The sequence below is a fragment of the Hyaloscypha bicolor genome (genome assembly GCF_002865645.1).
Source record: "Hyaloscypha bicolor E unplaced genomic scaffold K444scaffold_13, whole genome shotgun sequence".
NCBI classification, from domain to species: Eukaryota; Fungi; Ascomycota; class Leotiomycetes; order Helotiales; family Hyaloscyphaceae; genus Hyaloscypha; species Hyaloscypha bicolor.
This window is the reverse complement of record NW_020194515.1, coordinates 1,234,013-1,250,232: the sequence shown is the minus strand read 5'-3', so window position 1 is coordinate 1,250,232 and position 16,220 is coordinate 1,234,013. Positions and strand designations below refer to the sequence as shown.

The 16,220-nt window shown below is 47.4% G+C and overlaps 6 protein-coding genes across 6 annotated transcripts; 3 read left to right on the top strand and 3 right to left on the bottom strand.

Annotated features, from left to right (window-relative positions):
• Positions 1-353: 353 nt before the first annotated feature.
• Positions 354-707, top strand: K444DRAFT_624191 (uncharacterized protein; the record flags this gene model as incomplete). Its single annotated transcript, XM_024882364.1, has 1 exon — positions 354-707. The coding sequence occupies one exon, from the start codon at positions 354-356 to the stop codon at positions 705-707; it is 354 nt and encodes a 117-aa protein (XP_024743609.1).
• Positions 708-2,832: 2,125 nt separating this feature from the next.
• K444DRAFT_639760 (uncharacterized protein) lies at positions 2,833-3,678 on the bottom strand (the record flags this gene model as incomplete). Its single annotated transcript, XM_024884414.1, has 3 exons — positions 2,833-3,007; positions 3,057-3,367; positions 3,418-3,678. 3 exons carry the CDS (start codon positions 3,676-3,678, stop codon positions 2,833-2,835), a joined length of 747 nt encoding a protein of 248 aa, XP_024743608.1.
• A 606-nt stretch (positions 3,679-4,284) lies between these two features.
• Positions 4,285-6,062, top strand: K444DRAFT_607020 (proteasome regulatory particle subunit Rpt2). Its single transcript, XM_024879095.1, has 4 exons — positions 4,285-4,424; positions 4,477-4,545; positions 4,598-5,410; positions 5,457-6,062. Exons 1-4 carry the CDS (start codon positions 4,422-4,424, stop codon positions 5,961-5,963), a joined length of 1,392 nt encoding a protein of 463 aa, XP_024743607.1. The 5' UTR covers positions 4,285-4,421; the 3' UTR covers positions 5,964-6,062.
• Positions 6,063-11,581: 5,519 nt separating this feature from the next.
• On the bottom strand, positions 11,582-12,282 carry K444DRAFT_494702 (uncharacterized protein; the record flags this gene model as incomplete). The annotated part of the gene is made up of 3 exons (XM_024873264.1): positions 11,582-11,930; positions 12,028-12,140; positions 12,238-12,282. Coding segments are annotated over 3 exons (507 nt in total), but the record flags the coding sequence as incomplete, so codon positions are not given.
• Positions 12,283-14,202: 1,920 nt separating this feature from the next.
• K444DRAFT_607019 (uncharacterized protein) lies at positions 14,203-14,733 on the top strand. Its single transcript, XM_024879094.1, has 2 exons — positions 14,203-14,303; positions 14,352-14,733. Exon 2 carries the CDS (start codon positions 14,361-14,363, stop codon positions 14,541-14,543), a length of 183 nt encoding a protein of 60 aa, XP_024743605.1. The 5' UTR covers positions 14,203-14,303; positions 14,352-14,360; the 3' UTR covers positions 14,544-14,733.
• Positions 14,734-14,821: 88 nt separating this feature from the next.
• K444DRAFT_639758 (putative CmcJ-like methyltransferase) lies at positions 14,822-15,915 on the bottom strand (the record flags this gene model as incomplete). Its single annotated transcript, XM_024884413.1, has 5 exons — positions 14,822-14,913; positions 14,960-15,215; positions 15,338-15,409; positions 15,463-15,791; positions 15,882-15,915. The coding sequence occupies 5 exons, from the start codon at positions 15,913-15,915 to the stop codon at positions 14,822-14,824; spliced, it is 783 nt and encodes a 260-aa protein (XP_024743604.1).
• Positions 15,916-16,220: the final 305 nt, after the last annotated feature.

Sequence of the window (16,220 nt, the reverse complement as noted above, 5' to 3'; positions counted from 1 at the left end):
TATCCTCGATTTAGAAGAGGAATGAGTAAATCAGAACTTTTCAAGTCATGAGAGACGATTCTACTCAAGTTCGAGGGACAACGAGAAGACGGCAGTGCGGGAAGATTCCAGCACCCTGACCGAAGACCACATTCATGTACATAAACTGCGCGTTATGAGCGAAAGAAGAGCTTCATCTGGATAGTCTTATAATTCACTTCTCGACACCACCTCACACCCCTCTGCAATCAATTACTCTGAAGCCGGAAACCCCGCAGAATGTCCCATGTTCCAGCTCAACAAGCAGCAGCATTGTTCGCGAACGCCCTCCTTTTGATCTCCAGCTTGCCAAAATTCAGGCAGAAATCGAAGTCATGATTAAGGAGAGCGATGGCCGAGTCCAAGACAGAGCCGCAGTAATTGCTCATCCTCTTGATCACATGATCAAGGAAAGTGGCTCAAAGATAAATCTGAGAAATAGTCTCTTCAGTCGGCAAAGCGAGGCCAAGATTAAGCAGAAATGGGAAGTGAAGGAAGAAAAGAGACGGAATGAAGAGTTAAAAGGCAGGGACGAGAGGGAACAGATGAGCGAGAAAGGCATCCTGGAACGGAAATTGATGGAGAAAAAGAGCAAGAACCGTACGGACAGGGAGGAGAGGCGGCATGATGGGGGCTTTGAGAGATTGAGTGTGTTGGGAGAGAAGGTGAGGATGATAGCCACTCAGTAAGACAGATAGAAAGGAAGGAGTCTTATGTTAAGTACTTCGTTGTTAATTGCGACACCTCCAATTGTAAGGGGAATATAAGAATATATTATGAAAAGCAATACTTGGGATAGCTAGAGGCATTTCATCAGAGCAAACAGTAGATTATGGGGCTCAATACGGCGTTCCAACGAAACTTCGTTAATAATCTAGAAGAATGGTGAGAAAGGGAATATGGATGAATTCAATGACTGAGATCACTGAGATCACTTCAAAAACAAGAGACATTGCTACAATGATTAGGGCTCACGCAGAACTTCTGGATTCGGTGTGAACTTTGTAGTGCGAACGGGCTCCCCCTAGATGGAAAGATCTCTGTAAATCTCAGTGCCTCGTTTCCTGTCAAGTACGCCCTTCCAGCTCCATTGGTGTCATCCACAAACCACAACTTGCGATACTTAAAGAGCTCTATCAATGTCTTTTCTTTCTTGAATCTCAACCCTTTTAACAACAGAATTTTGCTCCACATCTCTCACCCCCCCCCCCCCCCCCCCCCCCCCCCCCCTTGCCAGAATGTCCGACTTTGACTCAAACGCGCCTCCAACTTTGGACAGCTCTTACACGCAAGGTTGAACCATCAACTATGACAGCGAATCGGAAATTACCTCCGAACTCGACACCTCCTTCCAGGGACTCTCCTTCTCGGAATCAAGATCGGAAGCTAAGGTTGATGGCATCAAAACAATGTCTGAAGCCAGAATCAACGCCATCACGGCAGAATCAAAAGCAAGGCTCGGCGCCATCAATGCAGTCAATGACCTTAAACTGAAGCACATGAAAAAAGAGTTCGCAACCAAAGAGTTGAGAGCAGACAAGATGCATGACAAGGAGATAAAAGAGTGTAATAACAGGAGGCAGAATGTGAATGAGCAGGGCAGGCAGGAGTGGGGATTGATGGAGTGAGCGAGTGCGAGGAGGGATCAGAGGGAGGAGAAGGCGACACGAGGATTAAGAGGCAGGAGCTGGAGAGCGATGCGAGAATTGATATGCTGGTAATCATGGAAAAGAGGAGGGGACGAAACGACGTTTAGAAGTAGCAGATGCAGAAGAAGAGAAGACATAGTTTTGAAGATGAAATATGAGGGTCGGTTGGGATGTTGGTTGGGATGCCTGCAGCTAAGGGAGCACGCGGGAAATAGGATTTGGGAAGAGGCTTGTTTGAGGTGGCACCAAAATCGTTGTGCCATAAGCAGTATGACACAATAAACACCTGAAATTACACCAAGAAAAAACTTCGTCTTTCATTTGGGGAAGGGCATGGAGGTAAAGAATGTTCCTGAGATTAGTATTAGAAAGGTTCTCGAGGCTAACAGACAATGTTGCAAAGAAATAAGACCTCGTCACTCTTACTGAACTCGGATCTAAAAATCTTGAATCCTGCGAAAACCAACAAACCATAGCATCGGCAGGAACATTTAGCAAATCATCTCACCAATTCATTCGCAATGTCCGAAACTACTTCGACTTCCCTTCATGGACCCAAGCTAGCCGAAGCAATCGCCATCCAAAGCGCATCATTCGACCGTACCTCCATCGTGCGAGAACAACACCCCGTTACGCAAGTCCACAAAGACGCTCTCACCAAGCACGAATCAATACCATTCAGGCAGAGAGCAAAAAAAAGCTGGCCCACGGCAGAGAAGTTCACGACGAGAAGCAGCAGGCACTTTCCAAGAAGTATAAAGTCAGTCTAGAGATAGCAAAGATGGGGAGGGACGCATTTGAGGAGTACCTGAATGAAAAGAGCTACTAGGTGGCAGAGACTGAGAATCTGAGGAGGGAGTTGATAAGAAGCGACTAAGGACTATAATAATCAGTGTCGCTTTCTGTCCATCCGGATTCGGGGAGGCCACTTGGGCAAATAACGAGATGATATAACTATTTGCAGATAGACACAAGAGGGGAAATGATTAATACCACGAATGCCATTTGAAGACCGGGCCACGCTAATCTCAGGCTTATACCGAACGCCGATGTCCGCTAGCAAAATTCCATCGCTGAATACATCAAAATGACGCAATCTGTGACTCCATGTCCATGCATATCTGCTCCCATCCGTGGCATTAAAAGTTCGTATTCTGTGAAAATATTAAGGCTCGCCAAGGAGTCTGGCTGTAATGTCCCCCATGTAGGCTTCCTCAAGCTCGTAGTCCTCGCCGTTGTTCCGGTCGATATTGACGTAGTTGAATGCCTCGACTACTCGATCGATGTCGAAACCCATGTTGACAAAGCGGTCAATCAGGTCCTTGTTGTACCCTTGGTATCTATTCACACATCAGCACAGAATCAAACACTCATGGACGGCAGCCTTACCTTAACATTTGCTGTCTTAGCTCCTCCTCCCGAGAGAGGATCTTTTGCGACTTTGGCTTGGACTTCGTAGGCTGTTGTGCAATAGTGTTTTCCCAATTCGTCGACTTTGGTGCATTTGCATGCTTGATTGCCCACTCTCTTGCCACACGCTGGAATTGTTCAGGATTCTTCATAAGCATGCTTGCGACTTCAGCATCTTGCGGATCTTTCGGTTCGGGTGTGCTGAGGAGTGATTGTAAGGAGAGGAGAGCCGATTTAATAGTAAGGACTGGTGACCAGGCTGTGCCCAGAGTATCGAGGCAAATAGCTCCCTGAAGTGTGTCAGCACAGTGAATTATGAATGGGTAACAGCGACTCGTACGGTTTGGCTGCTGACATTAGGATGCCACAGCTTTGTCTTGAAAGACATCTGAGGCGGTCGAAACGGATATTCCTGTGGGATCTTGATGTCGACCACAAATGTGCCTCCTTCATAAGGGGTATCTGGGGGGCCTGGAAAGGAAGCATGGAGATGTGAAAGATCAGATCCTCCATCCGCTGCTTCTGCCAATATTTTCGAGTCAACGTCGCTCTGGATATCTGCGAGCTCCTTAGCTATACGGCGGAGACGGTTCGAAGCCATGGCGAACGAGATTTCGAGGGATGATCGAGCAGGGCCGACTCGGGACCAGGCTGAAGTAAATACAGGGGTTCTTTTGTTGGAGAAGAGTCTAGTAAGCTCGGCTGCGATTCACAATTATTCGAGACTGGTTCGCTCTGGTGAATGATGATTCGAGTGTTACTTGAGCTGTGTCGGAAGTCAGAAGAGTGAAAAGGAGAAAGGCCTGTGAGTACACGACACTGCAGAACAAAGCATATTTGGGGGAAGAGCTGGGCGGCTGGCGAGGCAGTTATAGAGAGCCTTACCTGTGGGGCAAGTTGTCTGGCTGTTTGTTGGCGGGGTACTCGGTGTTTCGAGAAGGGTACTGGCGATGCGATGGAGACGAAAATAAGTTTATTTAGCTGTAGAAAGTTCTCTCTCAAGACCTCTCAAAGCAGCTGTCCGTTGAAAGAGTATTGTGGTGACTGTTCTGTACGTGGTTCCAGTGGGGGTTTGTCTCAAGGCTGGAATCCGATAGTCAACTCGAGACAGGGAATCTATTTTGGGCTTAGCGCTGGAGCTGCTTAGTCATGCTGCGATTCGCGTCGCCTTGTCGCCTGCGGAATCTCAGAATCTCGTCGAGCTTCCCACGGAGCTTCATTACAAACAACCCTCCTGCTTGCATCAGCAACCTCATCCTCATCCATAGGACGAGACAGGTCTTGCATCGACTCTTGGTTTCTCAAAGCCTGTACCTAGAAGCGTTTGATAGCGCTGCGATTAAGATGGTAAGCTATTGTTGACACGGGGCTGAGACGCAAGACTGACAAACCATCACAGGGAAATCAACAATCTGGCATGGGAGGTGGGGGTCAAGGTGGGGACAACAAAGATGAGAAGGACAAGAAGGTATGAAGGCAAGATCGCATCAATTTGATGATGCTGACCTCCCCTTCAATAGAAGGACAAGCCTAAGTACGAACCACCTCCACGACCAACAACCAGAATCGGCCGGAAGAAGCGCAAGGCAGCCGGTCCAAATGCATCAGCAAAGCTCCCTGCTGTCTATCCTACCTCTCGATGCAAGCTAAGATACCTCCGAATGCAACGAATTCATGATCATCTCCTCCTCGAAGAAGAATATGTTGAGAATCAGGAACGCCTACGAAAGGCAAAGGCTGCAAAAGAGGGTGGAGCTCCTGTAGGTGGTGACGCAGATGCGTTGGACAGGAATGCAGATGAGCGAGGTCGGGTTGATGATATGCGAGGAAGCCCGATGGGTGTTGGAACTTTGGAGGAAATGATCGATGATGATCACGCTATCGTCTCTTCCACCACTGGCCCCGAGTATTATGTCTCCATCATGTCCTTCGTCGACAAGGATCTTTTGGAGCCGGGCGCGAGCGTCTTGCTTCATCACAAGTCCGTCTCCATCGTTGGCGTTCTCACCGATGATGCCGATCCTCTGGTCACGGTCATGAAGCTCGACAAGGCACCAACTGAGTCATATGCGGATATTGGTGGATTGGAACAACAAATTCAAGAAGTTCGGGAGTCTGTAGAACTACCTCTGCTGCATCCCGAGCTATATGAAGAAATGGGCATCAAGCCCCCAAAGGGTGTTATTCTCTACGGTGCTCCTGGTACTGGAAAGACTCTGTTGGCAAAGGCTGTTGCAAATCAAACTAGTGCAACTTTCTTGCGTATTGTGGGTAGTGAGTTGATCCAGAAGTATCTTGGTGACGGACCACGGCTTGTCAGACAGCTTTTCCAGGTATGTATAGCTCCTTGACTCTGGCAAGTCAAGCTAATTTCTCTAGGTCGCCGCTGAGAATGCACCCTCCATTGTTTTCATTGACGAAATCGACGCCATCGGTACGAAGCGATACGAGTCTACATCAGGGGGAGAGCGAGAAGTCCAAAGAACCATGTTGGAGCTTCTGAATCAGCTTGACGGATTCGATGACCGAGGAGACGTCAAAGTCATCATGGCCACCAACAAAATCGAGACCCTCGACCCTGCCCTCATCCGACCCGGCCGTATCGACCGAAAGATCCTCTTTGAAAACCCCGATCAAGTCACCAAGCGCAAGATCTTCACTCTCCACACCTCAAAGATGTCCTTGAACGAAGATGTCGATTTGGAAGAATTCATTAATCAAAAGGACGATCTGTCTGGTGCTGATATCAAGGCTATCTGCTCTGAAGCAGGGTTGATGGCATTGAGAGAGCGCAGAATGCGTGTGCAGATGGCGGATTTCCGGGCTGCAAGAGAGCGTGTTTTGAAGACGAAGAGCGAGGGCGAACCCGAGGGATTGTATTTGTAGATAGATGAGCGTTTGGGAGAGGAGAGGGGACGCTAGAGCATGCTTGCTTCGATTCGTTGCACGTGTATTCTAGATTCATAATGCATTGCGATGAGTGGTGCTTTACTTCCTTTTTTTCTATATTCGTGCATTCTGCGAAATGGGGGTCCGTGGACCGAAATCCGCATGGAGACTGAATGCAAGTGCATTGCTCCTCATTAAGCCAGCTCGAGGGAGCTAGACCTTCTGAAGGACTCAATGATCCTGGGCCAGAGTTCATGCGTAAGAGTTGTGTTGCGGATGCGTTGTCCCTCGAAAACCCGTCCACGTCTTACCTAACTCGGCTGAATTCCTCGAGGCATTTGACCCACTGGTGTTGTGTACTTCGAGCAGTCTCGAGCTTTAAAATCTCTGTTAAGAACGCTTTGCTGTCATTCCCGTTTTTGTCGTCCTCCAAGCTTGCTTCTCTACCGCAAAATGGTCACAGGCGCGAGTCGCCATCGATTGGACGACCAAGTAGGCGGGACAACCTCACTTCCTTGGGTAAAGGGCCACTCGATTGACCAAAACGTTCTCTCTTCTTCCACCATGAGGATGTGTTCCCGTCATAATTACTGCGCCATATCTATCACAAGGACAATAGTCTGGCTCTGTAGCTGGCCATAACACCAGGGTGGTAATCCTCCGAAAAGAGAAGGATATCATGGTCAGCATGAACGCATGGATGGAGGGTTTGCACAGCTGGAGACCTACTTGTACGAACCCTGATTCTCCAGGCATTTGCCATTTAAATACACCATCTTGAATTTCCGGTGATGTGGGGTTTCTGTTTTCTGCCAGACGATGCCATGTGCGAGGGGAACGCGAACGCAAAACTCTATAAATTGCTTGCCTGTGCCCAGGACAGATAGATGAGAAATTGAGCGTCTTTGTAAGACTCGTACTTGGGAGCATAGGGGTAGGCTCGGTGTCAATGTAACAGCATTTCTTTGAATGAGCTAGCCATGCGAAACGATAGAATTTCGAGCGTGGGCAAGCGTTGATATCCCGAGAGTCTAGACCAGTGTATAACTCGTTCTTCAGACTATTGTCATTTTCCTCCCTGTTGTCATTCTCCTCCCTGTTGTCATTCTCCTCCCTATTGTCATCCTTGCTTTTACCGTCCAGTCTCGATCCTCTGCAGCAATCAAGGGTCCCTACTATGTCGTACCACAGTACGAGCGCGTAACAAAGTTTCACCTGGGACCCAGAGAGTGACACATTCTGATGCAGCACGCCAACCCTCAGCGTCTAAGTGCGTTCCCACGGATTCCCCCAGGTCTCTCCGGTAGGAGTCAACTTGAAGTTGTTCGAGAACATGCATCACTATTGGCTGTTTTTATGTTACTGGAGAGAAGGTTGAATCACGCTTGCGGTATGGAGCGGTGCCGTACTTCTTCCCGTTACATATTCTTTTCCGGTAAACAGTGAGGGATTTGTTGGAGTGAACGGTGTATTGGCGCAGACAATGAGCTTCCTGGAGTGTCTAAACTACGCACCTGATTCTGCAAGCTGAATCAGCACTGAAGTGGAAGGTCCAAAAATTGACGGATAGGGAAGCCCTCGAAATGACAACTGTGCATAGAGCTAGCTCAGGTTCCTGCGCTGGAGCCATGGATGTCTGGTATATTGAACTCGATAGCTGAGTCTGCAGAGATCGGTCACTTGAGAGCAGTCTTGGTTTTACAGAACCCTCCTGTTGTCACTTATTTTCTTGTTATCATTTAACCTAGATTCTGCCGTAATATATGTTCAAGCCTGCAACGAGGTTGCGCAAGTTCAACGAAATTGGAGCATGCTGCATGTGCTTGAGTCTTCGACACTCACCGGCATCGGGGTAAATCCTCTGGATGAGCGTGTCTAGGGAGTTGAGCCGATGGTACGTTATAAAGTTTACAGGCTTGATGTATTTTTGCAATTCAACACTTCTGGAACTGCTCTATCTTATATCTAAGAACCCCTGAAGGCCAATTAATTTGGATTGCCTCGAAGCATACATTGTTGATACACGAGCACAGTGTTCTATTAAAGCTTGGCTGGGTGTGCAACTTGAATCAGCATTTTCATTCAACGTAAGACGCTGTTGCCAGCCGGCGGCTGGGTGTTCCAAAGAAAGCAGCTTCATTTAGAGCAGGATTTTCAATGGCCTACGAATCTGCGAGTTTCAGAGTGCATATGAACTCAATCTTCCAGGAGTCTGGGCCTCTGCATACCCAGGAAACCCCTTCCTCTGTCAAACATATCTTTTGTTGTCACAGTTTTCTTGCTGCATCGGCCTTGCCCTGGTTAGCAATAGAGTTGGAACGCAGCTCTGAATTGGCACCCAATTTTGAGCACGGTGCTGGGCCTACCAATATTCGATATATAATCAAATACCTCGAGTTGAGGGTTCCTTGTGTATTCGAAGCCATAGGTAGTCTTGTGACTCTTGTCCAGCCTCCGTGGGTCCATGGTATGAGCCCGAAGTCACTCTCACCTTTTTATATACTTAGAGGTGGATTGCGGAGCGGAGGACGAGACTCGTCTTCGAGTGAGGAAAAGGGCGGCCAAGGAAATACCATTGCTGCGTGCTCGTTCTGTAAATACCCCACCGTCTCTTAGGAAGTAGCACTTCGGTACTTTCCATCGCGGATTGCTTTTCCTTGTGTGTCACTGCAGCGATTTACTTTGCCGTCATATACAATGTATTTCAAAGATTGAGGTTGTGGTCGTGCAGGGTTATATAAAACGGCTGCTTACGTTGAGGATTTGAATATTAACCAGCAACAGCTGCATTGCTAAAGGACTGAATATAGGTACCTATTCGTTGCTTACCGGCACCTTGAAGAAGCTAGCTTGACGCCTTGGGAAGCCTTTTGTGAAATCCACTAGATTTCCGTATTCAACAACACTAGCGGGGTTGGGGACGACACGTTAGAGAGAGGTTCACTTATCATCGCTGTCAAGTGGCGATTTGTTATCATTCATTTCCTGCTCAGTTTGAGATGCTGCGCTTTATTAAAATTAAAAAAAACGTAGACTTCAAGCCAGGGATTCCGAGTTTGGCATGCTCGCCTACGGGGAAACTGGCGGGGCCCATGCACTCACTGCAGTTTGCCGTTGCGAAAGGACTCGCACTATGGCCTCAATTGATAGTTCTTTCTTGATCGAAAAGGTTCAGACTCCACGCGTGATTTTATATCAGAAGAGGAGGGAACAACAAAAAATGAGAAGAGAAATGATAATAGTCCTCTCTGTCAGGTTTGATGTCCCTTTCTAGTTGGGAGGAGATCGCCTCGCTTCCCAGGGGTGCTTGCCTGTATTATGAACCCTGAGCTGTGATGGTGAATGCGACTTTGTAGTGCTTACAGACATTCACGAGGCTCAACTCAAAGAGATAAATTTTACGGCCCGGGTGATCGCTTCTCGAGGAAAACTGTCTACCAGTTCTGTAACTCATCGTCTCTTTTTGAACCTTGCAAAAGAGCTCAGCGCGACGCTATTGCGAATTCAGCAATTTCATACTCTCAATATACTAGCTATACTCCATACAATTGTCCCAACTCATTGCTGTCAAGTTCTTTGTCACCAGTGTGTCAAATGAGTAGAGTAGAGTAGAGTAGTGGGTCCTACTCATACTCTACTCATACTCTACTCAAGCTACTCATGAGTAGTATGAGTAGTGTGAGTAGGTACCCACGTGACAGTTGCACGTGACAGGCTAGCCTAATTAGGTAAGCCTCCCATCTAGCGCCAAGTTTCTACCCAATTAGGCAATGACATTGCTTAGTAAGCGAGCCAAAGGTCAGGGGGAAATCAAGATTCTAAGAAGCATAACTAGTTTAGTATTATAGAAAATTAATATTTAGCTAGTCTTATACAAGCCCTAGCTTACCTTTACTGGGGCTACTTAATAAATATCTTTATTATTTAATAATTATTAAATAAACCTTAGTTTATTATTGTCACGTGACGGCTACTCATTACTACTCATACTACTCATGAGTATATACTCTACTCTACTCAAATTTTTGACACACTGTTTGTCACTGTCCAATGTTCCTCTGTCATTAGACGTTCACCTGCCGTCTCGTCTGACGAAACAATAAGCAAGAGCCCTCGAGTCGAACATTTGCACTGCAAACCATTAGTTTGTTAGACACAATATAGAACAATCCCCTGCGGTCACGCTCTTCTTCCCAGTGAACCATTCCTCCAGCAGCTGAATCAAGCAGAGGTATTTTTTCTCGCCACAGAATCAAGCGCCTTATATACTGCTTATTCTGCTTGCTCCGTCTTCAAATCTACAACCCTTTCGAAGTAGGAGTTTTTCTTAACTCACTTGGAATATTACTGCTATATATAGACCAGTGATCGACAGCAGAATAATGGAAAGGAGGTCGGTTACGTATCACATGATACCCCTGAGTTTGGGTGCAATGACGAGGACTAGCTGATTGTGGCCGCGCACGCAAAAGAAAGCGATGAATTTCTCAGGTTTATTATCTGGTATACTACTGAGTCGCATTTGAATTTGAATTCCGAGTTCAGGAGGCTTTCCTCGAGATTATCTCTTCGCCACTGCTCATCACAGCCTCCAAACCCACTTTCCATTCTTTCGTAAAAAAAAAACTTTACGGGTCACCCCATGTCTTGCGAATGTAAAGAGCGGCTGAAATGCGCACCGTAGTCCCCCTCCTATTTTATTCTGCTTATCTCGTTCTCCTTAAGATTTTGTCCCCCAAGATATTATACACATGGAGATTCGCCAAGTTTGTTCCAGAGATGAAGGAGGTTATACATCTAGGAGATGCCAGCAGCTTTTGCAATGAACGTAACAGTAGTAACGAAGTAAAGGAGTCAATTGTATATTGCTTCCGGCACATAGATATACTAGAGTCGAAAGGAATGTGGCTCGACACTAAAGAGGTGTATGGGGAATTTACTTATTTCCAGCCTGTTCTGGCCGATATAACTTGGGGGATTGACGAGGAAGAAGGAGGGAATACGGTGGAGGGATCTGCGATGGCTTTACCAGAGAATCGTGTAGAATAGGTTAGTAATATGCCGCGTGACAACGAGGGAAGCAGGTGACAAGAGTCGGACTGGGGTTTGCAATTGATAAAGAGGCACATTTATAATGTTTATTTGCTGTTCCTGTACTTACTAGGCTGTTTCTCCATTCATACTTACCAACTTTACACACTTGTAAAATTCGTTATTCGAACAATCAATATTTTCGCTCGCATCTGCGTCGGTACAATTTGACCCTTCTCAGTAGGGTTACTCCACTAAGTTGAAGCAGACCGGCCTCAAATTCATCAAGTCGCTTTCTCATCTAAACTTTCGTCCTTCCCTTCTGTCTTGGGTAAAATAATCGGATCCACGATACCATGTGAGCTTCTGCCATCACTTTGCAGCAGTTCAACAGACGTGCGAAAATCGCATTGTGGCTGTACTAAGTTTACTGTTGCCCTGCTGCCTTTCTCGTCCGAGTTTGCTGAAGATGGTCCCGAAGAAGAGCTGTCTCGAATCTCGTTAAAAGTAACAACTGCCCCTTTCTTCACGCCCGTTCTTCCGACACTGCACCTCGATTGCTTCATATCAGGCAATGCTACACCACTATGCACACGAGCAAGCCTGCATATTGGAGTGCTCGAAGGTCGCTTTCCGAAAATGGCTTTTTGAAAATGAACGCGATCTTTCACCCCGACCTCTAGGTTAGTGTGGGCAGCTTTTGCTGCGTGTAGCATCCAATCGATTGTACCGTCCGGCACGAAGAGAGCTTCCAGCGTGTCCTTGTTGCGGTGGTAGAACCAAATATACCTGATGCTACCGGCGACGGTAAAGAGCACGAGAAGAAGCACCACGGTTACGAAGGCTGTTGAAATTTCGACTGTGGTGTGGTTGAGGCTAAGAAGCTTAGTCCCCGCTACTTGCCATCCAGTTGAGGTAGCGACCTGATATACCCTAGAAAAATGGCAAGTCAGTATGCCAAGACTCACAAGTCTTGGAATATGTCTCTCAGGGAGCTCGGACTTGAAGGTGGTCTTCAGGTGGTGCTTACTGGTAGAAGCGAAAAAGCTCACTAGAATTGAAGAGAGGCACTGTTTCATTCTTCACTGAACCTTGAATCACTGCAAAGCGATTGTAATCGGCAAATGCTTTGATGAGAGAGGCCTGGGATTGCCGTAAGTTTTTTCTCCTGGAATGCGCATGAGGTACATGAGACAAATATTTTCAACAACAAAAGAATAGATCTCTCGAAGAAGCTTACAGTGTCATTGGTCCATGGCCACGCTATCCTATCTTCGTCCGCCACCACCGCTTTTCGAGTGATTGTGCATTCGGTCCTGACGTAACTTGCGTTCCCCACTGTCCCATTCAAAGCCCAAGCAGTACGGGCAGAGTAATTGACCTGGTCATTACGCATAACTAGGGTGGATGAGTGAAGACGAATGGTGGAGAGAGAAAGATGGATTGGGTGTTCATTCTTGTGCATCTGATCGTCCACAGCCGGATCAGATTGAATAAGGACAAAGACAACCACATCCTTTGCTAAGAGTAAGGAGTAATTTGGATCCCATGGAAACCACCCGCAGAAGTCTGCTGTGACACGGTAGATGGATTTATTGAACCAAAGCGCGTCGAACGTGTCCCGAAACGCTGGAAATGCATTAAGAGGGTCGACAATTGGGTAGATTGGGTTCGCCGTGATAGCCAGGGATGTCTCCCCGGTTTCGTTACAGTGAACCCGCCAAGCAGGATCCCATTCATCGGCACGATAGGTCCACGATAGGGTGCTTGGTGGCAAAAAGTCCAAAAGCTGGTCGTGAGGGAAGTTTGCCTCGTCCAGATTCCGGAAAGTGTTGTTCCACAGCACGCTCGCACCTGCACTGTTGCCAGACGCGCCACCTCCTTTGCTTGCAGATAGCCCGGCAATGGTATTTTGTTGAACCATATGCCCCGTCCTCAAAGCGTATCTTGCAATCGGGCCAGCAAGCGTCGTTGCAGTAGTTACTATCAATATCGCAACAAGCTGAACTAGGAGATTGAAGTATCGACTCTCGAATATGTGGGCCTTCAGGAGTACAAGCAAGTCCCAAGCCTCTCCGGGGCTGGTGAAGGTGAAGAGGGTTGATAGGGGAGCGTTGGTTTTGGAGATAATTTTTGTGCTGCCACGCTGATACCAGAATCGAGAAAATGCCCATATGCCTATCGTTCCTAAAACGCTGATGATAACGTTGAGTGTGGCTTGAACATTGGCGAAATCCCACCTAGTGGACATGATGATCCATGCAAACGCCATTTTTTTCGGGGCAGAAGTGTATGGTATTGCACGAGAAGCTATCAGGGATAGTATAACCTAGCATTCTGGAAGAGAAACATAACTGAGCTGATATGAGAGTCCCTGCTTTAATAGAAATATCTGCTCTCTTTTGAGGAAGGAGCGCCATTTTTGCTGTCTGGCAAAGTCCGTCTTTCTCGACGAATTGATGTCGGAGTCAAGCCTGAATCAGTGAATCTACGGACTGCGGCTTTTAGTAGGTGATCAGACGTTGAAGAAATCTGCTTTTCAAGATCCCTGACCCAAACTCTTTTAAATGCTCTCCCAAGCTGGGCGCACTATGGAGGCCACCTACATGGCTTTGGAGTCCGGTAAACTACCGTGGCTTTGAATTTCTTGTGGCTTGTGGCTTGTGGGTCCTCGTTCAATATTTATGGTTCCACCAACCGGGTACTGAGTCAAGGAGAGAATTTTACAATGACAACAAAGCACATGTCTTACGCGAACAGAGAAACAATGAGCTTTTCCTGGGGTCCGCCCCTGACCGCTGGTACAGTAATCGAGCCAGATTGGCTCACGGACGACCCCTGCGGCTTTGGCGTCTTCTGCACCACGACATGAAGGATACTGGTACTTGAGAATTATGATTCATGACGGGCAGCCGGGTAAATCCTCATTCGACTAAGATAGCCGTTCTGTGTTACCTTCCAAACCCTCTCAGTAGCGTCTAATAAGGACAGGGGGAAAGCACATGCTTTGCAAAGGTGAGGCGAGCGACGTTTGGATAGCCAGTCGCAGCCACCACCCATGCCAACTTGCGGGCCCAAAACTGCGGGACGGGACGGATCTTTTGGCACTCCTACCAATTGGGTATTGATGGTTAATCTACTCCAAGGCTCATGCGATACCCCACTTTCCCTCGAGTTTCGGGTATGAATTATGGTTGTCGGCGCCCCCAAGCCAAATTGGACCCCCGTTGAGTTTTCGCCATCAATGTACCAGACATTGAGTATATTGAATCTCAGCAGTAATTGAAGCAAAGAAGGACTTCAGACGTGAGTTTGTGAGTAGTGTCTTAACTCCGTGGGTGTTAATTCAAGCAGATATACACCATGGAGGCATCTCAAAAGATTCCACAGGCTTCCAAGGAACGCAAGGCTCAGCCCTGGAAGAAGGCTTGGCCTCCCCAAACCAAGGAAGCGCAGGGAGAGAAGCACGGCTTTGCCAAAGGAGAGATGCTCCAGCTTGGTGGGCAAGGTGGTGCTTGTTTAGATCCTTTGAAAGATAGAAAGTGAGAGGTCTTTCGGTGGCTCTAGCCGGATTGTTCACCGTCGTCGCCGACCGCTTTTACTCTGCATGGATGGATACCCTCCACTCGTTCGTTAGATTGTGGTGGCAGTGCTTTATTTGTGGAAGTCATGACTTGTTATTTATTGATGAAGGAAATCGTTTGGAATAGCAAAAGTTCAGAATATGCAAGAATCATCTCCCATCTCGTGACCCATTCAGCTTCCTACATTATTAAGTCATCCTCCTGAGGAGGCTATGCAATAATTCGTGGAAGAAGACTGCGTCAGTAGAAAACAAATGCCCTCGCCTCAATGCTCTCCCTCGGGAGCTCGTTTGGGTCGCTCAGAGGATTCCGGAAGCCACAATGCGGGACGCCTATTTTTTCTTAGCATGGACCTGTTGATTAAATTCAATGACGTACACTTCCGATCGACATAATTTGTGTCGCCCTGACAGAAGATAGCCAGCTCTGTCGACTTCTGTCCACTCAAGTAATACCATTGATGCTTTGGATTATAGTAAACCTGGAAATTTTCTGTGTATCCGGTTCGAGATACCACATCTGCAGCGATCAAATCGGCCTCGTAGTTGACGCTCTCGGCATCGCAGAGTGCTAATGGCCAATCCGCGAGAGGGCCTCGTAATGGTTTCCAGATGCTGTAACTTTCAGCTCCAGTCTTTGCAGTTGATTGGAGATGGCGGACTTCAGGCATTGAATACGATTATAATCTGAATTGTTCATCTTGAGAACATCTTGGCTCATCTCCAAAATCGCGCCCATGGTGAAGTCAGCATGCACGATTGATGTCGGCTGGGCGTAGTCGTAGTCATCGCCAGTGGAAATTGGAAATTCAGGATGCCGTTTTCTTGTCTGTATATTTTCAGCACCCATCAAAGTTGATATCAAACCGTGAGATTGATTACTATATGCTCCAAAATTTCGACCCGCTTTGCCCCGAAATATTTCAGAAGGAGAGCTTTAATTTCAGCATAATAGATATCTTTTACTCTTTTCACATTGTAAAAGTCTCCTGGGTCCAGTTTAGATTCCATTTTCAAGAATGAGAAACCATTGTTTTCGAAAGAGAATGATCTCGACTGTCCTCTCAGATCCTGGATGAGAATTGGCCCACGGCTCTCCTGAGCAGTGTTCTGGTGCGGGAGGTCACCCCCCGGGTTGTATTGCAGCTTGTATGGTTTCTCCGACTCGTGAATCTCGTCCTTTCGAAGGTAGAGTAGAGCCGACGAAACATCTTTTACGGGAACATCCGCAAAGAAACATTTCGGTACTGTTTCCAGAGTGCCTCGTAAGTTACGCTATAAGCTTGGGGAGGGCCACTTACTGCCAGGGCCTTCTTGCTCATGGGGCTGACCCATGGTTCAAGAGACTGGAGTGGTTCAATCCCTTTCCTTGGACCAGAATGTTCGTCTTCCACGAAGGCAACGACGGGGAAATGAGCGGTAAGGCTGTCGAGAAATGCGTGCAGAATCTTGACCACCCTGGAAATATGGGGGGTTTCACACCATTACGGAAAGCCTTAAGTAAGGACGTGGATGTGCCAACGAACTTTTAACTTACAACTTATGACGGGAATGTGTAAAACGACACCCCTCCGGGTGTCGATTGGGGTGTCGATTGGGGGCCACTAACCCAAAGTAGAGGCGCTCGAACAGGGAACACC

Bases quoted from the DNA above. Each gene is read 5' to 3' on its own strand.
- K444DRAFT_607019 (XM_024879094.1), top strand. From the start codon at position 14,361: ATGGAGGCATCTCAAAAGATTCCACAGGCTTCCAAGGAACGCAAGGCT.
- K444DRAFT_607020 (XM_024879095.1), top strand. The intron at 4,546-4,597 runs GTATGAAGGCAA...CCCCTTCAATAG, and splicing joins AAGATGAGAAGGACAAGAAG to AAGGACAAGCCTAAGTACGA. The intron at 5,411-5,456 runs GTATGTATAGCT...TAATTTCTCTAG, and splicing joins TTGTCAGACAGCTTTTCCAG to GTCGCCGCTGAGAATGCACC.